The sequence below is a fragment of the Capricornis sumatraensis genome, chromosome 3 (assembly GCF_032405125.1).
Source record: "Capricornis sumatraensis isolate serow.1 chromosome 3, serow.2, whole genome shotgun sequence".
Lineage (NCBI taxonomy): Eukaryota > Metazoa > Chordata > Mammalia > Artiodactyla > Bovidae > Capricornis > Capricornis sumatraensis.
Genome location: NC_091071.1, coordinates 7,785,721 through 7,806,924, shown reverse-complemented (window position 1 = coordinate 7,806,924; position 21,204 = coordinate 7,785,721). Strand labels below are relative to the sequence as shown.

At 51.3% G+C, this 21,204-nt stretch overlaps 1 protein-coding gene across 1 annotated transcript; it reads right to left on the bottom strand.

Moving 5' to 3' along the window:
- Positions 1-1,400: 1,400 nt before the first annotated feature.
- Positions 1,401-12,225, bottom strand: SSC4D (scavenger receptor cysteine rich family member with 4 domains). The gene is made up of 10 exons (XM_068968374.1): positions 12,060-12,225; positions 10,434-10,469; positions 9,875-10,180; positions 8,877-8,954; positions 7,697-8,011; positions 4,367-4,444; positions 3,727-3,798; positions 3,300-3,611; positions 2,324-2,392; positions 1,401-1,717 (listed from the first exon to the last, which is right to left on the bottom strand). Exons 1-10 carry the CDS (start codon positions 12,223-12,225, stop codon positions 1,401-1,403), a joined length of 1,749 nt encoding a protein of 582 aa, XP_068824475.1.
- Between the last annotated feature and the right edge of the window lie 8,979 nt (positions 12,226-21,204).

Genomic DNA, 21,204 nt, shown 5'->3' with positions numbered 1-21,204 from the left:
AGGTGAGGAAATGGATTCTCCTCTGGATCTTCTAGAAAGAATATCGCCCTGCCAACACTTGAATTTAGACCAGGGAAACCCATTTCCGACTCGTGACCTCAGGAACTGTAAGATGATAAATTTATGTTGTTTAAAGTTACTAAATTTGTGATAATTTGTTACAGCAATGAGAGAAAACTCATACAGAGCCTGCAGGCTAACGTGGAAGGCGGGATTTTTTTGGTCAGACAGTTGCTATTAGCAAGTCATGCACCCTGGGGCTGAGAGAGGCTCTGGCAGGATCCCCCACTTCTCTGGCCCTGGGGCTCCAGGTGAGGTACCCCAAGAGCAGCCCTTGGGGAAGCCCCAGTGCTGCGTCCTTTTCCCCATCATTCTTTCTGCCTCCTGTCAATTTTTTTTCTCTTCTAGTCACTCCACTGCCGTGACCGCCGTGTTTTGTGACCTTGAGTAGACCCTGTCGAGGACCCAGATTTCTGGGAACGTGAGGATGGCCCAGGGGACCTTCTAGGGGCCTTCCTGGCGGCCTGACACTGTGAGTCAGCGTCTCCAGGATGCGATGGGCCTGCGGAAAGCTCTCTGATGATGCTCTTGACCCGCCCTCCATCCCCCAGCAGGTTTCCTCCAGAGTCCTAACCAGAGTCTTTCCTGCTGCCACAAACAGTGCACTTACGCCCCAACATTGACCTTGGTTAAAAGACGAGGGGTGGGGAAACAATGCTTTATTGACTTGGCACCTATGAATGGGTGGCTACAGGCCCCCAGGGTTCTTTGCATCTGCAAAATGGAGGCTGTGTTGTGGGGGCAGCAGAAATCAGAGTTGCTGGTTCCAGCTGCAGGTTGGGGCCACTGTCACTGCTTTGGCCCCTTCCAGTCCCCTTGTCCAGCCAAGCACCATCTGGCCCTCTTTAGCAGGCCAGGGCAATGACCCCAGTTCTTCTGCAGCCCTTGGCAGTCTAAGGTCAGAACTGTAGGCCTCTCCTGCCTTCCCTCTTCTTGAGGATTCCAAGATGAGTAGAGGCGGGAGGGAAGGGATATACCCCATTTACAGCTGAACCTTCTGGAGCACAGACCAGGAAGGCTGGGTCAGGGTTCCTGTAACGGGACCCCTGCCAAAGAGGACAGTTAGGAGTTATTCACTTCCCACCACTTTCTGTTTGAGCTGAGCAGATAGTGGGAGCTTTCATTGAACTGGGCCCACCATAGGTGATGACAGTGAGGTCACATACTAAGTTGATGGGCTATGCTCCCCTAGGCAGGACCACACCATTTGGGCAGGCTCGCTCCCAGGCAAGGGGAGGGCAGGGCAGAGTGAACCGCTGCTGTCACAGGAGGACTTCCTGGAGGAAGAGGGGCAGGCCGCAGTAGGCTCCCAGAAGAGGTGGTCTGCAGAGCAAGCTGGGTCACACCGGCTGGCACAGGACACTGGCATCCTCGCTGTGGTCACAGTTGTGGGCATCCCAGCGGATGTGAGAGCACAGCAGCAGGGCACTCTCATCCCCACGGCACTTGACATTGTCCAGGAGAATAGGGCCTCGGCCTGGGCCAAAGCGGGCCTCACCAGGGGCTGCCAGGGCCTGGCCACAGCCCAGCTGGCGACACAAGACGCCAGCTGCCCGCAGGTCCCAAGCATCGTCACAGACAGTGCCCCACTGCTGCCCTAGGAAGAGCTCCACACGCCCCTCACATTGGTGGGCTCCGTTGGCCAGACGTAGGTGTCCTGTGGGGGGACAAGGCCTGGGGCTGGAAGGGGCCGGCCCAGGCCAGACCACGCCACTCCCAAGCTACGCCAGGGGAGGGGTAGTTAAGGGGAGACAAAGGGTGGTGGTTTGGGACACCTCACTGCCCTGGGAGCCACTGGATGAGGGCAGACAAATGAGATAAAATAGGCATCAGGAGAGTGTGTACAAGCCCTTGTGCATGCTGCGAGCTCCATGTCTGCTCTCTCCTTAGTTGTTTACAATCCCAATACCTCAGCCCTATGGCTGTTGTCAAGTGAGATTGTGTCCCCGAAGGTCATCACCGTTTCCCCTCCCTTCTGGACTCCCCAAATTAAAGCCTGAATTCTTTCATTGATCTCCTCAGGACAGGAACCCTGTCCCTTTATGGTTTCAACTCTAGAAATCTCTCAATTGCTCTAGCTTAAAACCCCCCTCTCTCCAGACATCATGTCTCTATTGATGAGGCCTGAGACTAATAGGAAAGGACAAGAGTTCTAGGACCTGGTGCAAATCTGCTCTGTAACCTGGGGCTGTGACTTCCCTCCAGATCTGGTCCCTCCTACTCTGATGTCTCCACCTCACTCTTAGGGACTGTGAACACCTACCGTCCCTGGGCCGAGGAGTGGGCACCCGGGTGGTCTCAGCACCCTCCTGCTGGACTAGCTCCTCTGGACCTGGCTCAGCAAGGACAGAGAAAGAGGTGGCTGTGATACTAGGGAACCAGTCCCTTGAGACCAGGTCACCTCTTACCCTCCAAGGGAAGCCTGATGTAGGATCAGAAAGGGCTTCATAGGCCCCCACTCCTTGGAACAGAAACGGGGGTTGTTTCTCGGCCCAAAGCAGAGCCCTCTGTGGCCAAAGCTACCTACCACCAGGGCACCAAACAAGGGCGAAAATATCAATTCCCACATCCGTCAATAAAGAGACGCATTTTTAAATGTGTCGTACTCTGCAACTATCCCTTTTCCAGTGACTTCCCAAGGGACAAACGTATGCGCCCCGAAAGCTGATCAACTCTCATTGCTAACTAGAGCCTTTCGGATCCTTGACGCAGCACAGCAAAAGCTCCCCGACCACGCCCTTGACTGACTCTCCCACACTGTGCCCCGGGACTTCGGACTCAGCTCGGGCCCCGCCCCGCACTGCAGCAGAAGGCGCTCCCTTCCGGGCCCCGCCCATGCCGCGCAGCCGCAGAGCGAGTGGGCTCCACCCGATGGTGGGCTCCACCTCTCACTGCGGAGCATGAGCACTCTCCCGTCGCGCTCACGCTGCAGTGCCGAGGTGAGCGCTTACGCGAGACCCTGCCCATTTTCCAACGAACCCCGCCCTGCCCTCGCCGCAGAGCGTGCCTCCGCGAGGCCCCGCCCATCCCCAGAGCCTGCCTCCGCGAGGCCCCGCCCATTTCCCAGAGCCTGTTCGTCCCGCCCGCACCGCGGTACGCGCCAGCGCGCGGCCCCGCCTACTTCACAGCAGGCACCGCCCATGCCTAAGTAAGCGCCTGCGCGCGGCCCCGCCCACTTCTCAGACGGCGCTCCGCGTCGCCTGTGCCGCAGTGCACATGTGGTCCTGCTGCGGCCTCACCTGAGCAGAGCGCGCCCGCATCCTCATGGTGGCCGCAGTTGTGCTGGCCCCAGCCCAGGTGGAAGCAGTCGCTGAGGCGGGCCTCCGTGCCGGCGCAGCCCACGTTGTCCAGCAGCACGGGGCCGCGGCCGTAGCCGAAGTGGCCGAGGCCCGTGGCGCCCAGCGCCGGCCCGCAGCCCGCCTCGCGGCAGGCCACGCGCGCGTCCGCGAAGTCCCAGTCATCGTCGCACACGGTCCCCCAGCCCCCGGCGTACAGCACCTCCACGCGACCGCGGCATGGGCCTGGGCCACCCACCAGCCGCAGCCGCCCGCCTGCAGGGCGCACAGGCCCGCGGCCAGAGGGGCTAGGCTGGGGCCGCCGGCTCCCTGGCAGAGCCCCGGCCCCACCCTCTCCCACCCGCAACGGAACCCTTGCCCTGCCACTTACTTTTCCCTGCCGCCCAGGCGGCAGTGGTGAGCCGTGCGGGCTCCCTGGAAGGTAGGGCACCGACTCCTGTAGCTGCAGAGACAAGGCATCTAGAGCGTTTGAATGGGACAAAGGGGACTTCTGGCCTGCAGCAGGGCACAGGGCGCGCCTACGGAGATGTACGACCTCTACCACGCTTTCACCCTACTCAGCCTCAATTCTAGAGTTACCATGTTGTCTGCTGTGGTGGGGTCCTCAGGAAGCTTGAAGCGAATGAATCAAATCCTACTTACAGATTTCAGTGCCAACGATAGTTCCAGCCCTCATTCCAAAAGTACTTCTATCCTTCATTCAACTTGTATCTCAATTTTCACAAGTCTCCTCGATTTCCAACCTCAGCACCCCACTCCACCCAGCCCCTGCCAAATTTTATTTCAGAGCTTCGAAGTGCCTCCTCCCACCCTGCTGAACTTTTCAGAGCTCTGGATTTCATCCTTGCTCCATCTGCTCATCCGTTCTCTCACCCACCTCTTTACCATCTGGTCAAAAGCCCTGGCCTGCTAGCCCGGGGCCCCTCCCCATGGATCCAGACAGTCTTTCCAATTCCCAGTCCTGCCCACCTCACCCCTATCATTCTGGCCTGGAGGGCAGGGCTCCTTACCCTCTGGCTCTGTGTGCCAGGCCCAGTCCACTCTTGTGGCCGACGGTGGCAGTGCTGTGAGAGTCGGGTGGCCCAGGACTAGAGTAGGAGAGAAGGGAGTGGGGTCAGAGGCCAAGGTTCTGGTTCCTGGAGAGGATGAGAGGGTTTCCCTGGAGAAAACAAACAGATTTTACTTCCAGAGCTGGAGGCTCAGCCTTAGCTGGGGTCCAAGGAAGTCTGCCCCGCTTTGCCAATTCTGGTCAAATATTTATTTGTGCTACCTAGGCATACACCCTACAGTTTATACAACACATTCACAGGCATGTTTTCATTTCTTTCCAGGGTTCTGAGAAGCCCAATGTGTGTCCAAGTTGGGGAGATAAAGAAGGCCTTGCCCACCAGGGAGGGCCATGTACAGTCCTGACGGGCTTGCAGAAGAAAACTCACTATCCCATCTTACAGATAAATAAGATTAGAAGGGGCAAGGGGCACGCTCAAGATTAGGCAGCAAGGTTAGCTGAGGCTTTGCCAGGGCTCACTCTGCCTCACTGGGCCTCAGCTTTCCCATCTGTAAATCGGGATTGATGGCTCCTGGTTTGCCGTGAGGCATGGGCAAGCACTTTATATCTGGCAGAGTGGAGTCCATCTGTAAAGTGCCATTAACAGCCCTATTATTTCTATTTGTTCAGAAAACCTTTCACTGTGGAAGAAAGACCAGATGAGGGGAAATACTATCATAAGAGAATCAGGATTGAAAGAGAGAGGGAATTCTGGGGACACTGGGGTCGCAAAGAGTCGGACACGACTGAGCAACTGAACTGAACTGAACTGAACCTGAGTTTCAGTGAAAGAATTCTAGAGTCTCTCTAGAGCTATCTTAAAGTACTATTACTTTACTCTGAAGTATTTCACAAAGAGTGCTTAGTAATCAACAAGTGTAATCAACAAGAACCTACTGTATAGCGCTCAACATACTGTAATAATAACATATATGGGAAAAGAATCAAGAAAATCCATGTATATACATGTATATACGTATAAGTATAGTCTAAGGGTTCAAAGAGTCAGACATGACTGAGCACGCACACACATGTATAACTAAATCAGCGTGCTGTACACTGAAAAGAATTACAACATTGTGAATAGACTATATTCCAATATAAAATAAAAATTAAACTTAAAAATAAAATACCAACAATTAAAAAAAAAAAAAGACTACTTAGAGCCGGAAACTCAGCAGTGGCCACAGGACTGGAAAAGGTCAGTTTTCATTCCAATCCCAAAGAAAGGCAATGCCAAAAAATGCTCAAACTACCACACAGTTGCAGTCATCTCACATGCTAGTAGAGTAATGCTCAAAATTCTCCAAGTCAGGCTTTAACAGTACATGAATCGTGAACTTCCAGATGTTCAAGCTAGTTTTAGAAAAGGCAGAAGAACCAGAGATCAAATTGCCAGCATCCATTGGATTATCGAAAAAGCAAGAGAGTTCCATAAAAACATCTATTTCTGCTTTCTTGACTATGCCAAAGCCTTTGACTGTGTGGATCACAATAAACTGGAATATTCTGAAAGAGATGGGAATACCAGACCACCTGACCTGCCTCTTGAGAAATCTGTATGCATGTCAGGAAGCAACAGTTAGAAATGGACGTGGAACAACAGACTGGTTCCAAATAGGAAAAGGAGGACGTCAAGGCTGTATATTGTCACTGTGCTTATTTAACTCATATGCAGAGTACATCATGAGAAACACTGGGCTGGATGAAGTACAATCTGGAATCAAGATTGCCAGGAGAAATATCAATAACCTCAGATATGCAGATGACACCACACTTATGGCAGAAAGCGAAAGAGAACTAAAGAGCCTCTTGATGAAAGTGAAAGAGGAGAGTGAAAAAGTTGGCTTAAAATTTAACATTCAGAAAACTAAGATCATGGCATCTAGTCCCATCACTTCTTCATGGCAAATAGATGGGGAAACAGTGGAAACAGTGACTAACTTTATTTTCTTGGGCTCCCAAATAACTGCAGATGGTGACTGCAGCCATGAAATTAAAAAACGCTTGCTCCTTGGAAGAAAAGTTATGACCAACCTAGACAGCATATTGGAGAAGGTAATGGCACCCCACTCTAGTACTCTTGCCTGGAAAATCTCATGGATGGAGAAGCCTGGTAGGCTGCAGTGCATGAGGTCGCTGAGAGTCAGACATGACTGAGCGACTTCACTTTCCCTTTTCACTTTGATGCATTGGAGAAGGAAATGGCAACCCACTCCAATGTTCGTGCATGGAGAATCCCAGGGACGGGAGAGCCTGGTGGGCTGCCGTCTGTGGGGTCGCACAGAGTCGGACATGACTGAAGTGACTTAGTAGCAGCAGCAGCAGACAGCATATTAAAAAGCAGAGACGTTACTTTGCCAACAAAGGTCCATCTAGTCAAAGCTATGGTTTTTCCAGTAGTCATGTATGGATGTGAGAGTTGGACTGTAAAGAAAGCTGAGTGTTGAAGAATTGATGCTTATGAACTGTGGTATTGGAGAAGACTTGAGAGTCCTTTGGACAGCAAGGAGATCAAACTAATCAATCCTAAAGGAAATCAACTCAGAATATTGATTGGAAAGACTGATGCTGAAGCTCTAATACTTTGGCCACCTGATGCAAAGAGCCAACTCATTTGAAAAGGCCCTGATCCTGGGAAAACTTGAAGGCAGGAGAAGGGGATGACAGGATGAGATGGCTGGATGGCATCACCGACTCGATGGACATGAGTTTGAGTCAACTCTGGGAGTTGGTGAAGGACAGGGAAGCCTGGTGTGCTGCAGTCCATGGGGTCGCAAAGAGTCGGACACGACTGAGTGAACTGAACTGAGTGCCATAAAACTCTGGAGACATATTTGGAGTACTGTTAGACAACTCTGGAGCGTTGGTGGGGTGAAGTCACTCAGTCGTGATCGACTCTTTGCGACCCCATGGACTGTAGCCTACCAGGCTCCTCCATCCATGGAGTTTTCTAGGCAAGAGTACTGGAGTGGGTTGCCATTTCCTTCTCCAGGGGATCTTCCCAACCCGGTGATCGAGCCCGGGTCTCCCGCATGGCGGGCAGACGCTTTACCGTCTGAGCCACCAGGGAATCTCAACTGGTGGGGTAATACTGCAGTATTATATAGTCGTGGAGTCTATTAGAATTTAATGAGGCACTTCTAGAGCCGTACTGAGAAATAAAAAATTAACTTGGGGGCCTTTTTGAAAGAGCTCAGGGAAACATCAAGCCACTCAACATCCCGCTCCACTCCAAGGCCCCTCTTCGGGTTTCCTGCTTCAGAATCCCGCCCCGCCCCCAACCCCGCACCTGCGCAGAGCGCGCCGGCGTCCTCGTGGTGGCCGCAGTTGTGCACGCCCCAGCCCAGACTCAGGCAGGCTGCTAGACGGGGCTCGCCGCCTTCACAGTGTACGTTGTCCAGCAGGATGTGCCCCGTGCCGTAGCCGAAGAAGGCGTTGGTAGTGGCTGCCAGGGCCGCCCCGCAGCCCAGCTGGCGGCACACCACGGCCGCGTCTGGCAGCCCCCAGTCGTCGTCACAAACGGTGCCCCACAGGCCACCGTGCAGGATCTCCACTCGGCCCTGGCACGGGCCTGCGCCCCCCACCAGGCGCACGCTGCCCTCACCTGGTGATGAGGGCGGGAACCAGGAGCATCTCCCGCAGGGCTTTGCTGCCCATCCCAATCCAGTGGTCTTCCTATTGCCCCAGGCCCTCTGCATACCCACAATACATGGTGTCCCAGGACCTAACACCCAGGAAGACCTGCTCACCCACTTAGCCCCAAAGCACTGCCTCCTCACAGTCTAGATTAGGGGCTCTTTGGGGATCTGAGGATAGAATCCTATGACTCTGTCACTTTCTGCCTGCCCTTGTCCACGTTCTCCTAAACCGTATAGAATGTGCCGATTCCTTACTTCACAAACAACTCTGCCTCCAGGAAGCCCTCTCTAATCTCTGATGAATGGGATCCTCTTCCTCCTCTGGACTGCCTTGCCTTTTTATCTGTCCTTTAAGAGAATTTTTCATTTTTCATTTTCTTGCTCTAAGATCATTATCAGCATTTCTATATATAGTATATCTGACTCTCCCATTGGATTAGGCTTCAGCCCCCACCTCTTTTGGAGAAAGAAATGATAATCCACTCCAGTATTCTTGCCTAGAGAATTCCATGAACAGAGGAGGCTCGAAGGCTACAGTCCATGGGGCCACAAAGTGTTGGACACGACTGAATGACTAACACCAGCCCACCTCTTTTATTTCCTCCAACCTTGTGCTATTTTTATCATGTCACTAGAATGAATCCTCTTTCCCTATCCAGATAGTGAGCAGCCTGTGGGGTGGGGGTGCAGGGGGCAGAGCAGGGGTGAAGGAGTGACCAAACTCACCCATCAGTAATCCCTCTCTTCCCACTGCCTAGGGTAGGATTTGGGAGATTCCTCCTGGATCCCTCTCCTAAGACCCAGGTGGTCCCCCACATTGCTTTTACTTACCTTTTCCATTCTGGGGCGTTGTAGGGGGTGCCCTGCTGGTTAACACTCTCCTTGTTGGGGTCTGCGTGGGCAAGAATTCTGGGAAAGAAGCAGGGTGGCAGAGAGGAAGATGTGGATATTTCTGTTCTCCATCCTCACACACACAGTTATTTGAGGGGCAGGGTATGGACTGCTAAGTTTCCTGATCTCTGGGCTTCTGGCCGCACAAAGGGTCAAAGCTGGGGACTCTGGGTAAGAGAGGAGAAAGGGCCACCTGAGTCTTGAAAGCAGTAGCTTTAGAAGAATTTACTTTAGAGGATTTCTTTCAGTTCTTGGTTTCCTTAGTTTTTAAAGCAGCATCACATCACCTGAGGATTTGTGAGAAATGCAACATGCGAATTCTCAGGCTCCATCCCAAATCTGCAGAATCAGAAATTCTGGGATGGGGCTAACATCAGTGTGTGTGTGTGTGTGTGTGTGTGTTTCCTGTGTCCTGCAACATGCGGGGATCTTAGTTCCCTGACCAGGGGCTGAGCCTGTGCCTCCTGCAATTGGAGTGCAGAGTCTTAACCACTGGACCGCCAGGGAAGTCCCACCATCTGGGTTTTATAATGAGCCCTCCAGCTAATTTTCTTAAAAAAGAGAACTACTGCTTTCGAGGTCAAAGCCTCCCAGAGATTTGTGGCAGGTCTATGGCAAATGGGCCTTAAACCACCAGACCCCAACGGTCTGGATATAAAACTGGGAAGGGGGCTCTCTGCTGGGACGATTGAAGCCCTCTTTGGAAGCAGTGTTGCTGGTTTTCAGCAGAGGTCATACCATAAGCCGGAGCATGGCAGGGCCCGGGCACCCGCCTGCCAGGCTGGGGGTCTTCCCCAGGACTATGTACACACTGCAGCTGCTGGCTTGGTCTTCACTGGAACATTCTTACCTCTGGGAAGTCCCTTCACGTGTCTAGCCCACAGCCCTGCTGCCCGGCAGTCTGTCTGCCCTTCTAGGTCACAGGCTGTCCTGCTCACCATCACACAGGACCGCCACGTCCTCATAGTGGAAGCAGTTGTGCACGCCCCAGCCTCGACTGCCGCACTCACTCAGGGCGGCTTCCTGCCCGCGGCACTCCACGTTGTCCAGCAGGATGGGGCCTCGGCCCTGGCCGAAGGCGAGGGGCCGGGGCACAGGCAGCGCCAGGCCGCAGCCCAGCTGACGACACACCACATTGGCGTCCACCACGTCCCAGTCGTCGTCGCAGACGCTGCCCCAGGAGCCCCCGTGTAGGACCTCCAGGCGGCCCCGGCAGCGGCTCGGGCCCCCCACCAGCCTGAGTTCTGTGGAGAGAGTTGATCTGGCACGGGGTGGTGGTGGGGGTCACTTGGGCCCTACCTAGAGGATGCCCACCTTGCCACGAAGCCGTGGGGACCTTGGGCTCAGTCCCTCCTGGGTCTTATTTTGCCCTTTCTGTAAAATGGGGACACTGGAGCTGTTCCTTTGCATCTTGAGTAACAGAGGTCTTCTGAGCACCTGAGTGCTTTGGGAGTGAGAGTTGGGGGGAAGGGTGGGGGGAGAGGCAGGGGCACCTACCTGGAAAGGGCAGTGAGGTGGGCTGTAGGGCACCAGCTGGAACAGAGTGAGGAAGAGCATTGGCCCCTCAGCCCCCTCCCTCGGCCCCAGGAACACAGCCTCCCCTCCAGCCCTCCCCTCCAGCCCTCACCAGCACCCCCTTCCTCGTCACTACCCCTGCTTTGCCAAAGCCCCTGACTGCCCCAGTTGGTCTCCTAGCTTCATCCCTCTCCCACTGGTCCATGGGCCGCCCCAGAGAGATCTGCCTGAGACCCAGACAGGCTGATCACATTCCACTGCTGAATTCCTCAAAGCTTCCCCTTTTCCTGCAGAAGTTCTGGACCCTAAACTTTCTCTGCAAAGCCTTCTAGAATCTTCTGAGCAGCCTCACCTTCCTTCTTAATCTTGCATCATTCTGGTCCCCAGGTCTGTAATCTTGCCGTCTCCTCTGCTCACTCTGCTCATTACAGCCCTGCAGATGGAGCCCCCTCCTACGGGAAGCCTTCCTGGAGCTCTCAGCTAAAAGGGCTTTCTTTTTCCACTGAATCTCTGGGTGTCATATATATACCCCTTTCCAGGCCTTCTGCCCAGTGATGTGGCCAGGTCTATGTCATCTTGGTTTTCCCCAGAGCTCCCTGCCCAGAATCTGTTACTCCCCAGATGTTTAGTAGCTTTGCCTTAAGGGTGTAAATTAACTTTGGGTTTCATTCTGATTTCCCACTAAAGAGTTTACCAATGTAAGTCTTTCTGTTTCCTTTGGGTTTCTTTTTTTCTTTTTTGGTTCTGGTTTTTTGGTCATGCTTTGTGGCATGTGGGGTCTTAGTTCCCTGACCAGGGATAGAACCCACACCACCTGCATTGGAGGCACAGAGTCTTAACCACCGGACCACCGGGGAAGTCCCTATCAGTCCTTCTGCTTCAGCTCTCACATATGTATATGTCAGCACTGTGCTCATTGCTTTATGTGGCCTGGCTCACTTAATCATTAGGACAACTTATGGAGCAGCTTAGATTTTGCAGAAGGGAAGACTTCAGGTTTAATGAGGTCAGGCCACTTTCTCAAGGCCAATAGCAAATAAAGGGTGGAGCAGGGATTCTAACCCAGATAGCCACACTCCTCTTCACCAGACAATTCTGAGCACATGGCCTAAGAAGGAAACTGGCCTGGCATGAGAAGTTAATACCCCATAGTAGCCCTTCATTTGTGCACAGGCTTGTCAGACATAGCCACATACCTTCCCTTACAACCTCTGAGGCATGTACTAGTGTACCCATTTTACAGATAAAGAAACTGAGAGTCAGTTTCTTTTTTCCTAAGTTAGGTTAGTCCCAAGGTTGTTTGATTCCATCTGTTCTACCAGCTGGTTTTCCAACAGCCGTTGGTGAGCCTATGCCCTTTCCCTCCTTCCCTATTTCTAGTATCCTCACTGCCTAGACTCTGTGCATCGAGCTCTTGCCTTTAACACTGAGCCTTCCACTCTCCAAACTCAGACCTTAGCTTTCATCAACCTGGGGCAAATGTCAGAGCTGGAAAGAATGTTGGAAAACACCTTGTTTACAGGCCATGTCCCACCATAATCTCACAACTGGGAAAGCTGAGAGTCAGAAAAGGGAAGGGAAGGGTCAGGGGAGTTGGGGGGCACTCACCCAGTGGCAATAGGAGGAGGAAGGACAGGGCTGGGGGGAGAGGGGAAGGGGCAGCGCTCCTGGCTCTGGAACCCCATCCCCTGCTCCTCTCATCAGGCTGGGGACCAGTGTGCATCTCTGCTTCCTTGTGTGTCCAGCCAATGGGTGGTCCTTCCAATGGTCCCATCAAGATGCGGTGAGAAGTCACAGCTGGAACATCTGGAATTAAAGGTTCCAGGTCTCTTCTTCCAGTTGGAAGGGCCCAGGGAGAGCTTTGTGTGTGTGTGGTGGGGGAGTTGGGGGGGAGATAGATGGACATTTACTGTTGCGTCAATTTTTTCCTTTTGCAGTGCATTCTGCAAAGGATGTTTATGACAAAGGATCCTGGCTTTCCATTGATCTGGAACAATATCAGGTTTCCCTTGAAAGTTCATTAAATTTTAAAATAATTATTTATTTATTTTTTGCTGCTTTGTGGCTTGTGAGATCTTAGTTCCCCAACCAGGGATTGAACCTGGGTCCCAGCAGTGAATGCGCCAAGTCCTAACTGCTGGACTGCCAGGGAATTCCCTACAGTTAATTTAAATCAGAAAAAAAAAAAAGAGTCAATGTAAAGAAAAAAACATCAAAGAGACATGGTTCCCATGAGTCACAAATATGCAAAAATGGCGTAGGACTGGAAGTTTAAATGCCATTTGGGATGCTCTGCCCTTTCGAGGTAGGAAGCCCTGGGAGATTATTTTGTTTAATTTTGGATTGAAGTTTACAAGCCAAGAGGAGCATAAATCCTAAGTGTAGAGCTCAATGAACATTCACATCATGTCACTAGCATCCCAGTGTGTGGATAATGATTGGATGGTTGTGGCGGGGGCGGTGAGGGATGGCTGGTTTAGAAGATGGTTCTGTTTGAGGGACTTTCCTGGTGGTCCAGTGGCTAAGACTCCATTCTCCTGATGCTGGGGGCCCGAGTTCGATCCCTGGTCAAGGAACTAGTTAGATCCCACATGCTGCAGCTAAGACCCAGGGCAAATAAAATTTTTTTTTTTTTTTTTAAGAGAAGATGATTCTGTTTGGGATACACAGAGACTGCGATGCCCAGGGACGTGGATGCCCCTCTCAGCAGGAACACCGCCCCCGGCCCGATCTTTCCTTGGCTCTGCCTCCATCCTGGCGGACAAACAGGCTGGTTGGGAAGAGGATGAAAATCTATCTGGATGTGGACACAGGGTTTTCAATACTCCATTCATGGTGCCCAGTACAGCCCCCAGTGGAATAATCAGCTTTTGTCCTTCTGGGGACAGATGGGAGATGGGAGTCGAGAACTGTGAGGAGGGGAAAACTGTGGTCCAGGCTTTGCTGAGGGGAATCCACAATGACCTGGGCCTGCCCCTGCCTCCCAGGCCTGGGGGCCACCCACCTCTCAGGCTACTGAGACACTAGCCCCCAGGTCAAGGAAGCCCCCCCTCTGTAAGTATGGGGACAGACAGCTCCCAGGGAAGCTGGAGGGGAATCCTGAAGTCCTCCTGCTCTACCCGCCGTCACCCCAGCCCCCGGAATGAGAGAGGGGGACCCCTGATCTGGACCATCACTGACCTCAAGTCCCAGATGACCCAAGAGCTCTCAGTGGGCCTCATGGAGGCTGCCTCATCTCCAGCTCTGAGCTTGGTCCTGCCTTACACTCTGGAGACCTTGGTCAAAATGAGGCTTCACCATTGCCAGCCCCCCAGATCATGGCTCCCTCCCTACGCTGGAGTGGTGCTCCTGTTGCCTGAATTGTCTCTTTACGGTGCAGGCAGGCTGCATCCACGGTGGTTCCAAGCATTGGTTCCACAATCTACCAGCTGTGTGACCTCATCTCACGGAACCTCACTGTTCTCATCTGTAAAATGGGGCTAGGAATACACTTAACCTCTTCCAGTTTTTGCTAGGATACATGAGCTAAAGTTGATACAAAGCTTAGCCCAGTGCCTGACCCACTGTAAGTGTGGTTGCTGTTACAAAAGAAAACAATTACTGTTTCCCCATCCAGACTGGGGACCGTTGAGGGCAGGGATCAGGGCTTATCTAGTGGCAGCACCTGGCACAGGATGGGTACTAAGGAAATGTTGAACAACTGAATGAAAGTTAGGGCTGCAGAATCAACAGCACCAAAGCGATCAGAAAGGGCCTGGGAGAGCATTACGGACAACTTCATCTCTGACCAATGGAAAACCTGTCACACACACTCATACTCACACATGCCAGCTAAAGTGAAGAAATTCATACCTGTGGGAAGGTTCTAGGCTCTCTCTGTTCCTTCCTTTATAGTCAATCCGAGGTCAAGTCCCTTTTTCCTGCCTCCAGAAGTTTAGGATGGGGAAGGATCTCCCAGATGCAAAGCAACACAGACCTTTCTTCTTTTCTTTCCAAAGCTGGGAGGTGAGCAGAGGTGAAGTCCCCCGTCCATGGAGCTGGCTGGTGGCCCCAGCCTGTCCCCACTCGAACTTGCGGGGAGAGGGAGGCAAAGAGAGTGGAGGTGGCCTGCAGGGTCTGGAGCAGCCCCCAGAAGGGGGACCGGGCCGAGGAGGAGCTCTGGGGTGGAGGGGGGCAGACGTGAACTCTCAGGGCCGGGCAGCCCCTCCTCCCCCTCCCCTACCCCAGGGTTCAGGTTTCTGAAAGGCCTGGCTAGGTCTCCACCCCTTTGTAGAGATGCCAAAAGCATGCCTGTCTCCTGTTCCTGGGACTGCCCTTGACCACGTCCCACCAGGGGGGGTTGGAAACATCGATCGATCCTAGGAGCCTGAGTGGGCTTCCCACCCAGGCAGAACCTCTGATTTTGCTGCCAGGCTTTTTGCCTTGTTATGGTTCTTTTGAGTCTGGTACCTTTGGGACTTTGTGTTAGTCACTCAGTTGTGTCCAACTCTTTGCGACTCCATGGACTGTAGCCCACCAGGTCCCTCTGTCCATGGAATTCTCCAGTCCAGAGTACTGGAGTGGGTAGCCATTCACTTCTCCAGGGGATCTTCCCAGCCCAGGGATTGAACCTGTGTTTCCTGCACTGCAGGCAGATTCTTTACTGTCTGAACCACCAGAGAAGCCCTTTGGGGCTTTTTAAATTCCTGGTAACAGATAGTGGCATGTGGCTTACTCTGTAGCTCATAGCTTCAGTCAAATGCTGAGCCAGAATTCTGCACCATCCTGGGGATGTGGTGGGACTACAAACTCTCAGAGCTGGAGGGGTCCTGAGAAGCCCAGTAGGGTGGTTCCCAAACCTGGATGTGCCTTCACATCATCCCCGGCCATACTTTAAATATATATACAGGGACTTCCCTCGTGGTCCAGTGGCTAAGACTCTCTGCTCCCAAGGCAGGGGGCCGGGTTGGATCCCTGGTCAGGGAACTAGATCACACGAGCCACGCCTAAGAGTTCACAAAGCCACAACTAAAGATCTGTGTGCTGCAACGAAGACCCAGTGTAGCTAAATAAATAGGTAATAAATATTTTTAAAAGTACGTGTATATACATATATACACACACACACAGATTCTTGCCCTTACCACTTTTGCCCCAGAGATTCTGATCCAACAGCTGAGGGTGGCGGGTCCCCCAAAAGTGTATTTTTGAAATTCCATCGAGGCTTAAACAGGTTGGAGGAGCAGGGTTCTAACCCAAGCTGTTTATTGTGCAGGTGGTAAAACAGATACCAAGAAAAGAAAACAGAAGCACGTGGCTCTGGAGCCTGGCCTTGCTTCCCACTTCTCAGGAGAAGAAATTTCTCTGGCAGGAGGTCTGCCATCACCCCGCTCCCAAACCTGTACCCCCTCACATGTCCACTCTCGGTCCTCCCGCCCTCCTGCCCCCTTCCTCCTCCCCGGGCCTGAGGACCTGTTCCCCCGAAGTCCAGACTCCATCTTCTGCTTTCCCAGGGACCTCTCTCTCTCCATCTGTGCGTTCTTCTCTTGTCCGTGTTCGGCTGCTCTTTCCCAACTAGACTCTTCACATGGGACCTCTAAGCAAACTCTGGTCTCTGTCATTTAAAGCGAACAACAGAAAACCCTTTCCATCTATGTCGGTTGGGTCCTCAGGGTAGCAGTGGCCCAGCCCGGTATCCCCACCCTGCTTTGTCACTGGTGGGGGACGCCCAGGAAGAGTGTATCCCCGGCTCCAAGGTGCTACAGATGGAGGCTGTCGGCTGATTGCACTCAGTGGGGCTCATCAGCTCCTCTCTTGCAGGGAGATCCGAGCAGAGCCTTGGCATGGCTGCCCCCAGCCTCCAGGTCCCCTCCAGCTGCTGCCCCTCCCTCTGCTCCCCATCACAGCCAAATCTCCCCCCAAAGCCATCTGCTTACCCACCTTCATTTTTCTTTTTTTTTAACCTCTCACTCAGTTGGCTTCAGTCTGCTTTTGGTCCTTAGCACACCAGGCACCAAATCCTTCCTTAGGTTAACAATGAAGGCATGCTTCTCCCCTTAAGGGGCACGACCGTGTCCCTTCTGCTCTCTCAGGACTGGAACATCTTCTCATGGCCCTAGCCCGGCTAAGAATTCTATTACTGAGTAACGGGGCCGGGGGGTGTGGGGGGGGGCAGGCAGTGCCAATGATCGTTTCTGCTCTAGTCACTGTGTTACCTGATACTGCAGAAGTGTTTTTTGGTTTTCATTTTAATTGAAGCATGGTTGCTTTACAATGCTGTGTTAGTTTCAGGTGTAGAGCAAGGTGACTCAGGGATATATGTTCTTTTGTTTTTGTCTGCACTGGGTTTTCATTGCTGCGAGAGCTTTTCTCTAGTTTGCAGAGAGCAGGGGCCACTCTCTAGCTGTGGTGTGTGGGCTCCTCATTGCGGTGGTTTCTCTTGATGCGCACGCTCCAGTCGTTGCAGCTCCCAGGCTCCGGGGCACAGGCTCAATTGTTGCGGCCCGTGGGCTTGGTTTCCCCACGGCATATGCAATCTTCCCAGACCAGGAATTGAACCTGTGCCCCCTGCAGGCGGCACGGGTGGATTCTTGATCACTGGCCCACTTGGGAAGTCCTATATATATATTCTTTTTCAGATTCTTTTCTTCTACAGGTTATTACAAACTGTTGAGTACGTTTCCTCAGAGGTGTCTGACACTCTATCGGTTAGATTGTTTTGGCTGTAATGGAAGATGCAAATCAAAGTTACTCAAAAAGAGGAGGGTTTTTTGCGTCACTTAGGAAGAAAGTGAAAGTGTTGTCACTCAATCGTGTCCCACTCTTTTCGACCCCAGGAACTCTAACCCGCCAGGCTCCTTGCCATTTCCTCCTCCAGGGGCTCTTCCCGACACAGGGATCAAACTGAGGTCTCCTGCACTGCAGGCAGATTCTTTACTGTCTGAGCCACCAGGGAAGAGGGAAGGCCATTTCAGGACTGGCTAATTCAGTGGACGGACACCATCAGGGACCCAGGTCTATTCTGCCGTCTTCAGCGAGTTGCTCCTCCCTTTGGCTGGTTTCCCTTAAGACTCAAGATGGTGGCCTTGGTTCTGAGTAGCTCATGCATATGACAATGTTCAGAGCCAGAAAAGAGGAAACATCCCCACCTCGTGTCCTATCTTAAAAGCTTAGAAGACTTTCCCAGAAAACCCAGAAGAGAAATCCCCTCACGTCTCACTGGCCAGATCCAGTAACTTGCCCGTCGCAAAGCAGGATTGGCGAGTAGATGGGAGCCCTCGGCTCAGTGCTAGCCTTTTCCTCCATCCATACTCCTTGTCTAGGAAACTTTGAACAAGCTCTGGGTGTGCAATTTATTGGTTTTGAGTATACTCACAGAGTTGTACAATATCACTATTATCCAATTACGGAACATATTCACTACCCCGAAAGAAACCCTGTGCGCATTGTCAGTCAATCCCTTCTCCCCCTCCTCCAGCCCTTGCCAGCTGCTCATCTACATTCTATCCCTACGGATTTGCCCATTCGGGGGCATTTCCGGGAAGTGAAGTCCTCTAATATGGGGCCTTCTGTGTTCTGCTCCTTTCACCTAGTATAGTCTTCAAAAGTCATTCCTGTCATAGCATGTATCTGTATTTTATTCCTTTTTATGGCTCAGTAATATTCCACTGTATGGGTATACCACCTAAATGAATAGAGGTATTCCTATCTAGAATATGTAAGGAACTCTCAGAACTCAACATTAAACAAACTGAACACGCATACACACACAAAACCAATAATCCAATTAGATGATGGGCAAACCACAAAGAGACATTTCACCAAAGGAAGTATATGGGTGGCAAGGAGCACATGAAAGGTGTTTAACATCACCAGCCATTAGGGAGATGCAAATTAAGCTTGGGATAAGCCATCACCACACACGTTTCAGAACTGCTAAAATAAATAGTGACAGTAACAAATGCTAACAAGGACGTGGAGAAATTGGATCCTTCATACATTGCTGGTGGGTACGTAAAATGGTCCAGCCCTCTGGAAAATAGTTTAGCAGTTGCTTTAAAAACTGAACATATACTTAACGTACAGCTTAGGTAAGAAGAAAGTGAAAGTGTTAATCGCTCAGTCATGTCCAACTCTTTGCAGCCCCATGGATTGTAGCCCACCAGGCTCCTCTGTCCATGGGATTTCTTTAGGCAAGAATACTGGAGTGGGTTGCCATGCCCTCCTCCAGGGGATCTTTCCAATCCAGGGATCGAACCCAGGTCTCCCACATTGCAGGCGGATTTTTTACCGTCTGTGCCACTAGGGAAGCCCAAGAATACTGTAATGGGTAGCCTGTCCCTTCTCCAGGGAATCTTCCCGACCCAGGAATTCAACCGGGGTCTCCTGCACTGCAGGTGGATTCTTTACCATCTGAGCTACCAGGGAAGCCAGGAGGGTTTCATGGGGCTTCCCTGTACATTTCTTTTCTTTTTAAAAAAATTTATTTATCTGGGTCTTAGTTGTGGTATGTGGGGTCTAGTTCCCTTGCTAGGGATTGAACCTGTGTCCCCTGCACTGGGAACACAAAGTCATAGCCGTTGGATTACCAGTCCTTCCCTATACATTTCTTTGTAATTTCCTGTGAATCTATAATTAGTATTTCAACATAAGACATTTTCTTAAAAGTCATAGATGACTTACAAAAACAATACAGATTACCCTTGCAAAATAAAAGCAAAAAAGTTTTTAGCACTTCTCAAAATGTGTGTGAAAATGGATTCTGACAAGGGGTTTTCCCTGGTGTGAGAAACAGCAGGTGCCCAGGGGGTTGATTCACCAATTTACCTTCTCAAAGATCCTATGGAGGAGACTTCCCTGACCGTCCAGTGGTTAGGAATTTCAAGCTTCCAGTGCAGGGGGCACAGGTTTGATCCCTAGTTGGGAAACTAAGATCCTGCATGCCGAGGGGTGAGGCCAAAAAAAAAAAGATCCTTTGGAAGCAGCTGGGCTTGGCTGAATAGTAGGAAAACCTGGTGTGAGATGTGTGAGTAGATCTCCACGAGGGCCCCAAATTCTGGACCGCCTTTCCCAAGTGGAGCAGCTCTTCTGCCCCCTGGGAGGGTGGTGGCATCCCAAAACTGTGATGACTCCGTTTAGGATAGTCATGACAAGAACTCCTAATTCGTTTCTTCTCTGTTTTTGGCTTGAGTGGCCTGTGGACCTTAGTTCCCAGACCGGGGATCAAACTCAGGCCCATGGCGTTGAAAGGGCACAGACCCTGAACAAACCACTGGCTGTTGCTGCTTGGTCGCTCTGTGAGACCCTGTTGACTGTAGCCCACCAGGGTCCTCTGTCCTTGGGATTCTCCAGGCAAGAGCACTGGAGTGGGTTGCCCTTTCGTCCTCCAGGGAATCTTCCCGACCCAAGGATTGAACTCACATCGCCTGCACTGGCAGTCAGATTCTTTATCACGGAGCCACCTGGGAAGTCCCTTGACTACTAGACCACCAAGGAATTCCCCTGAGCACCTCCAACAGCCCCGCCTATTCAGAGGAAATCTGTCGTGTTAAATCATACAACGGCCCACATCACCCTTCCTTCTTGGTGTGTTTTTCTAGGCTGAAGTGGGAGTCCGTTGCAACACGTTGTTGGGAAATGAAAGTCCCATTGTGAGATACGTTTGCACAGTGACAAAATGCAGTTTCCACAGAATACCCGAAAGTGAAATCAGAGGATAGAAGAGATAGGCCCTGTATCGCCCCCTTGAGTCACTGAAAGTTCATTCTTTGATCTTTCCATGGACTTCGACCGGGAGCGTGTTTGGGGCAGCACTGGTGCTGATGGAGAGTTTGGAATGACCAGAAGTGGAGGCCATTATGTTTATCCAGCCCTTTGTTTCAGAAGCAGCCTGAGGGTTGCCAAGGCAAAAAGATCCCGAGGGATGTGCCTTGTATTGGGCAACCAATGGTGCAGAGGAAACTTCTGGCAGCAGAAAAAACTGGATTTTTTTTTTTAATGAAATATTTTAAAACTTTTATTTTATTTTATTTTTAAGCAGAAAAATATATTTAACAAAAAACTTACCATCTTAACTAGGTTTTTTTGTTTTGTTCTTTTTTTTTTTTCCTGGCTGTACCATGTGTGGTGCAGGATGTGGGAATCCAATCTTGGTTGCCCAACCAGGGCTCGAACTCATGTCCCCTGCAGTGGAAGTACAGAGTCTTAACCACTGGACCACCAGGGAAGTCCCATCATATATACCTTTTGACCCAAAAATCCACTTCTCAGAATTGATCCTAAAGAAATATCTAAGCAGATACGGAAAGATAGATGGACAAGGAAGTTCTAGTGTAACAGCAGAAAAAGTTACAACCATCCACATGTTCAGCATGAGGACATTGGTGGATAAATTGTGGTTACCTCTGTACAGTGCTGTTTTAGACAGCCATCAAAAAGAATGGAGTGATTTTCAGCATGAAAAATGTCCTCCACATCTTATAAGAAAAAGCGGATTGTGGAACAGTGTAGAATATAATCCCCATTTAAAGTGCATGTTTAAAATAATCTTTTAGAATAATTTTAGGTTTACAGAGAAATTGCCAAAATAGTACACAGATTCCTATAAATTCTTCACCTAGTTTCCCATAATGTTAAGAATCTTACAGAACCACAACACATTTGTCAAAACCGAGAAATTAACATTGGTGCGTTAATATTAACCAGTCTTTATTTGAATATACCACGTTTCCCACTAATGTCTTTTTTTTCTGTTCCAGGATCCAATCTAGGACAC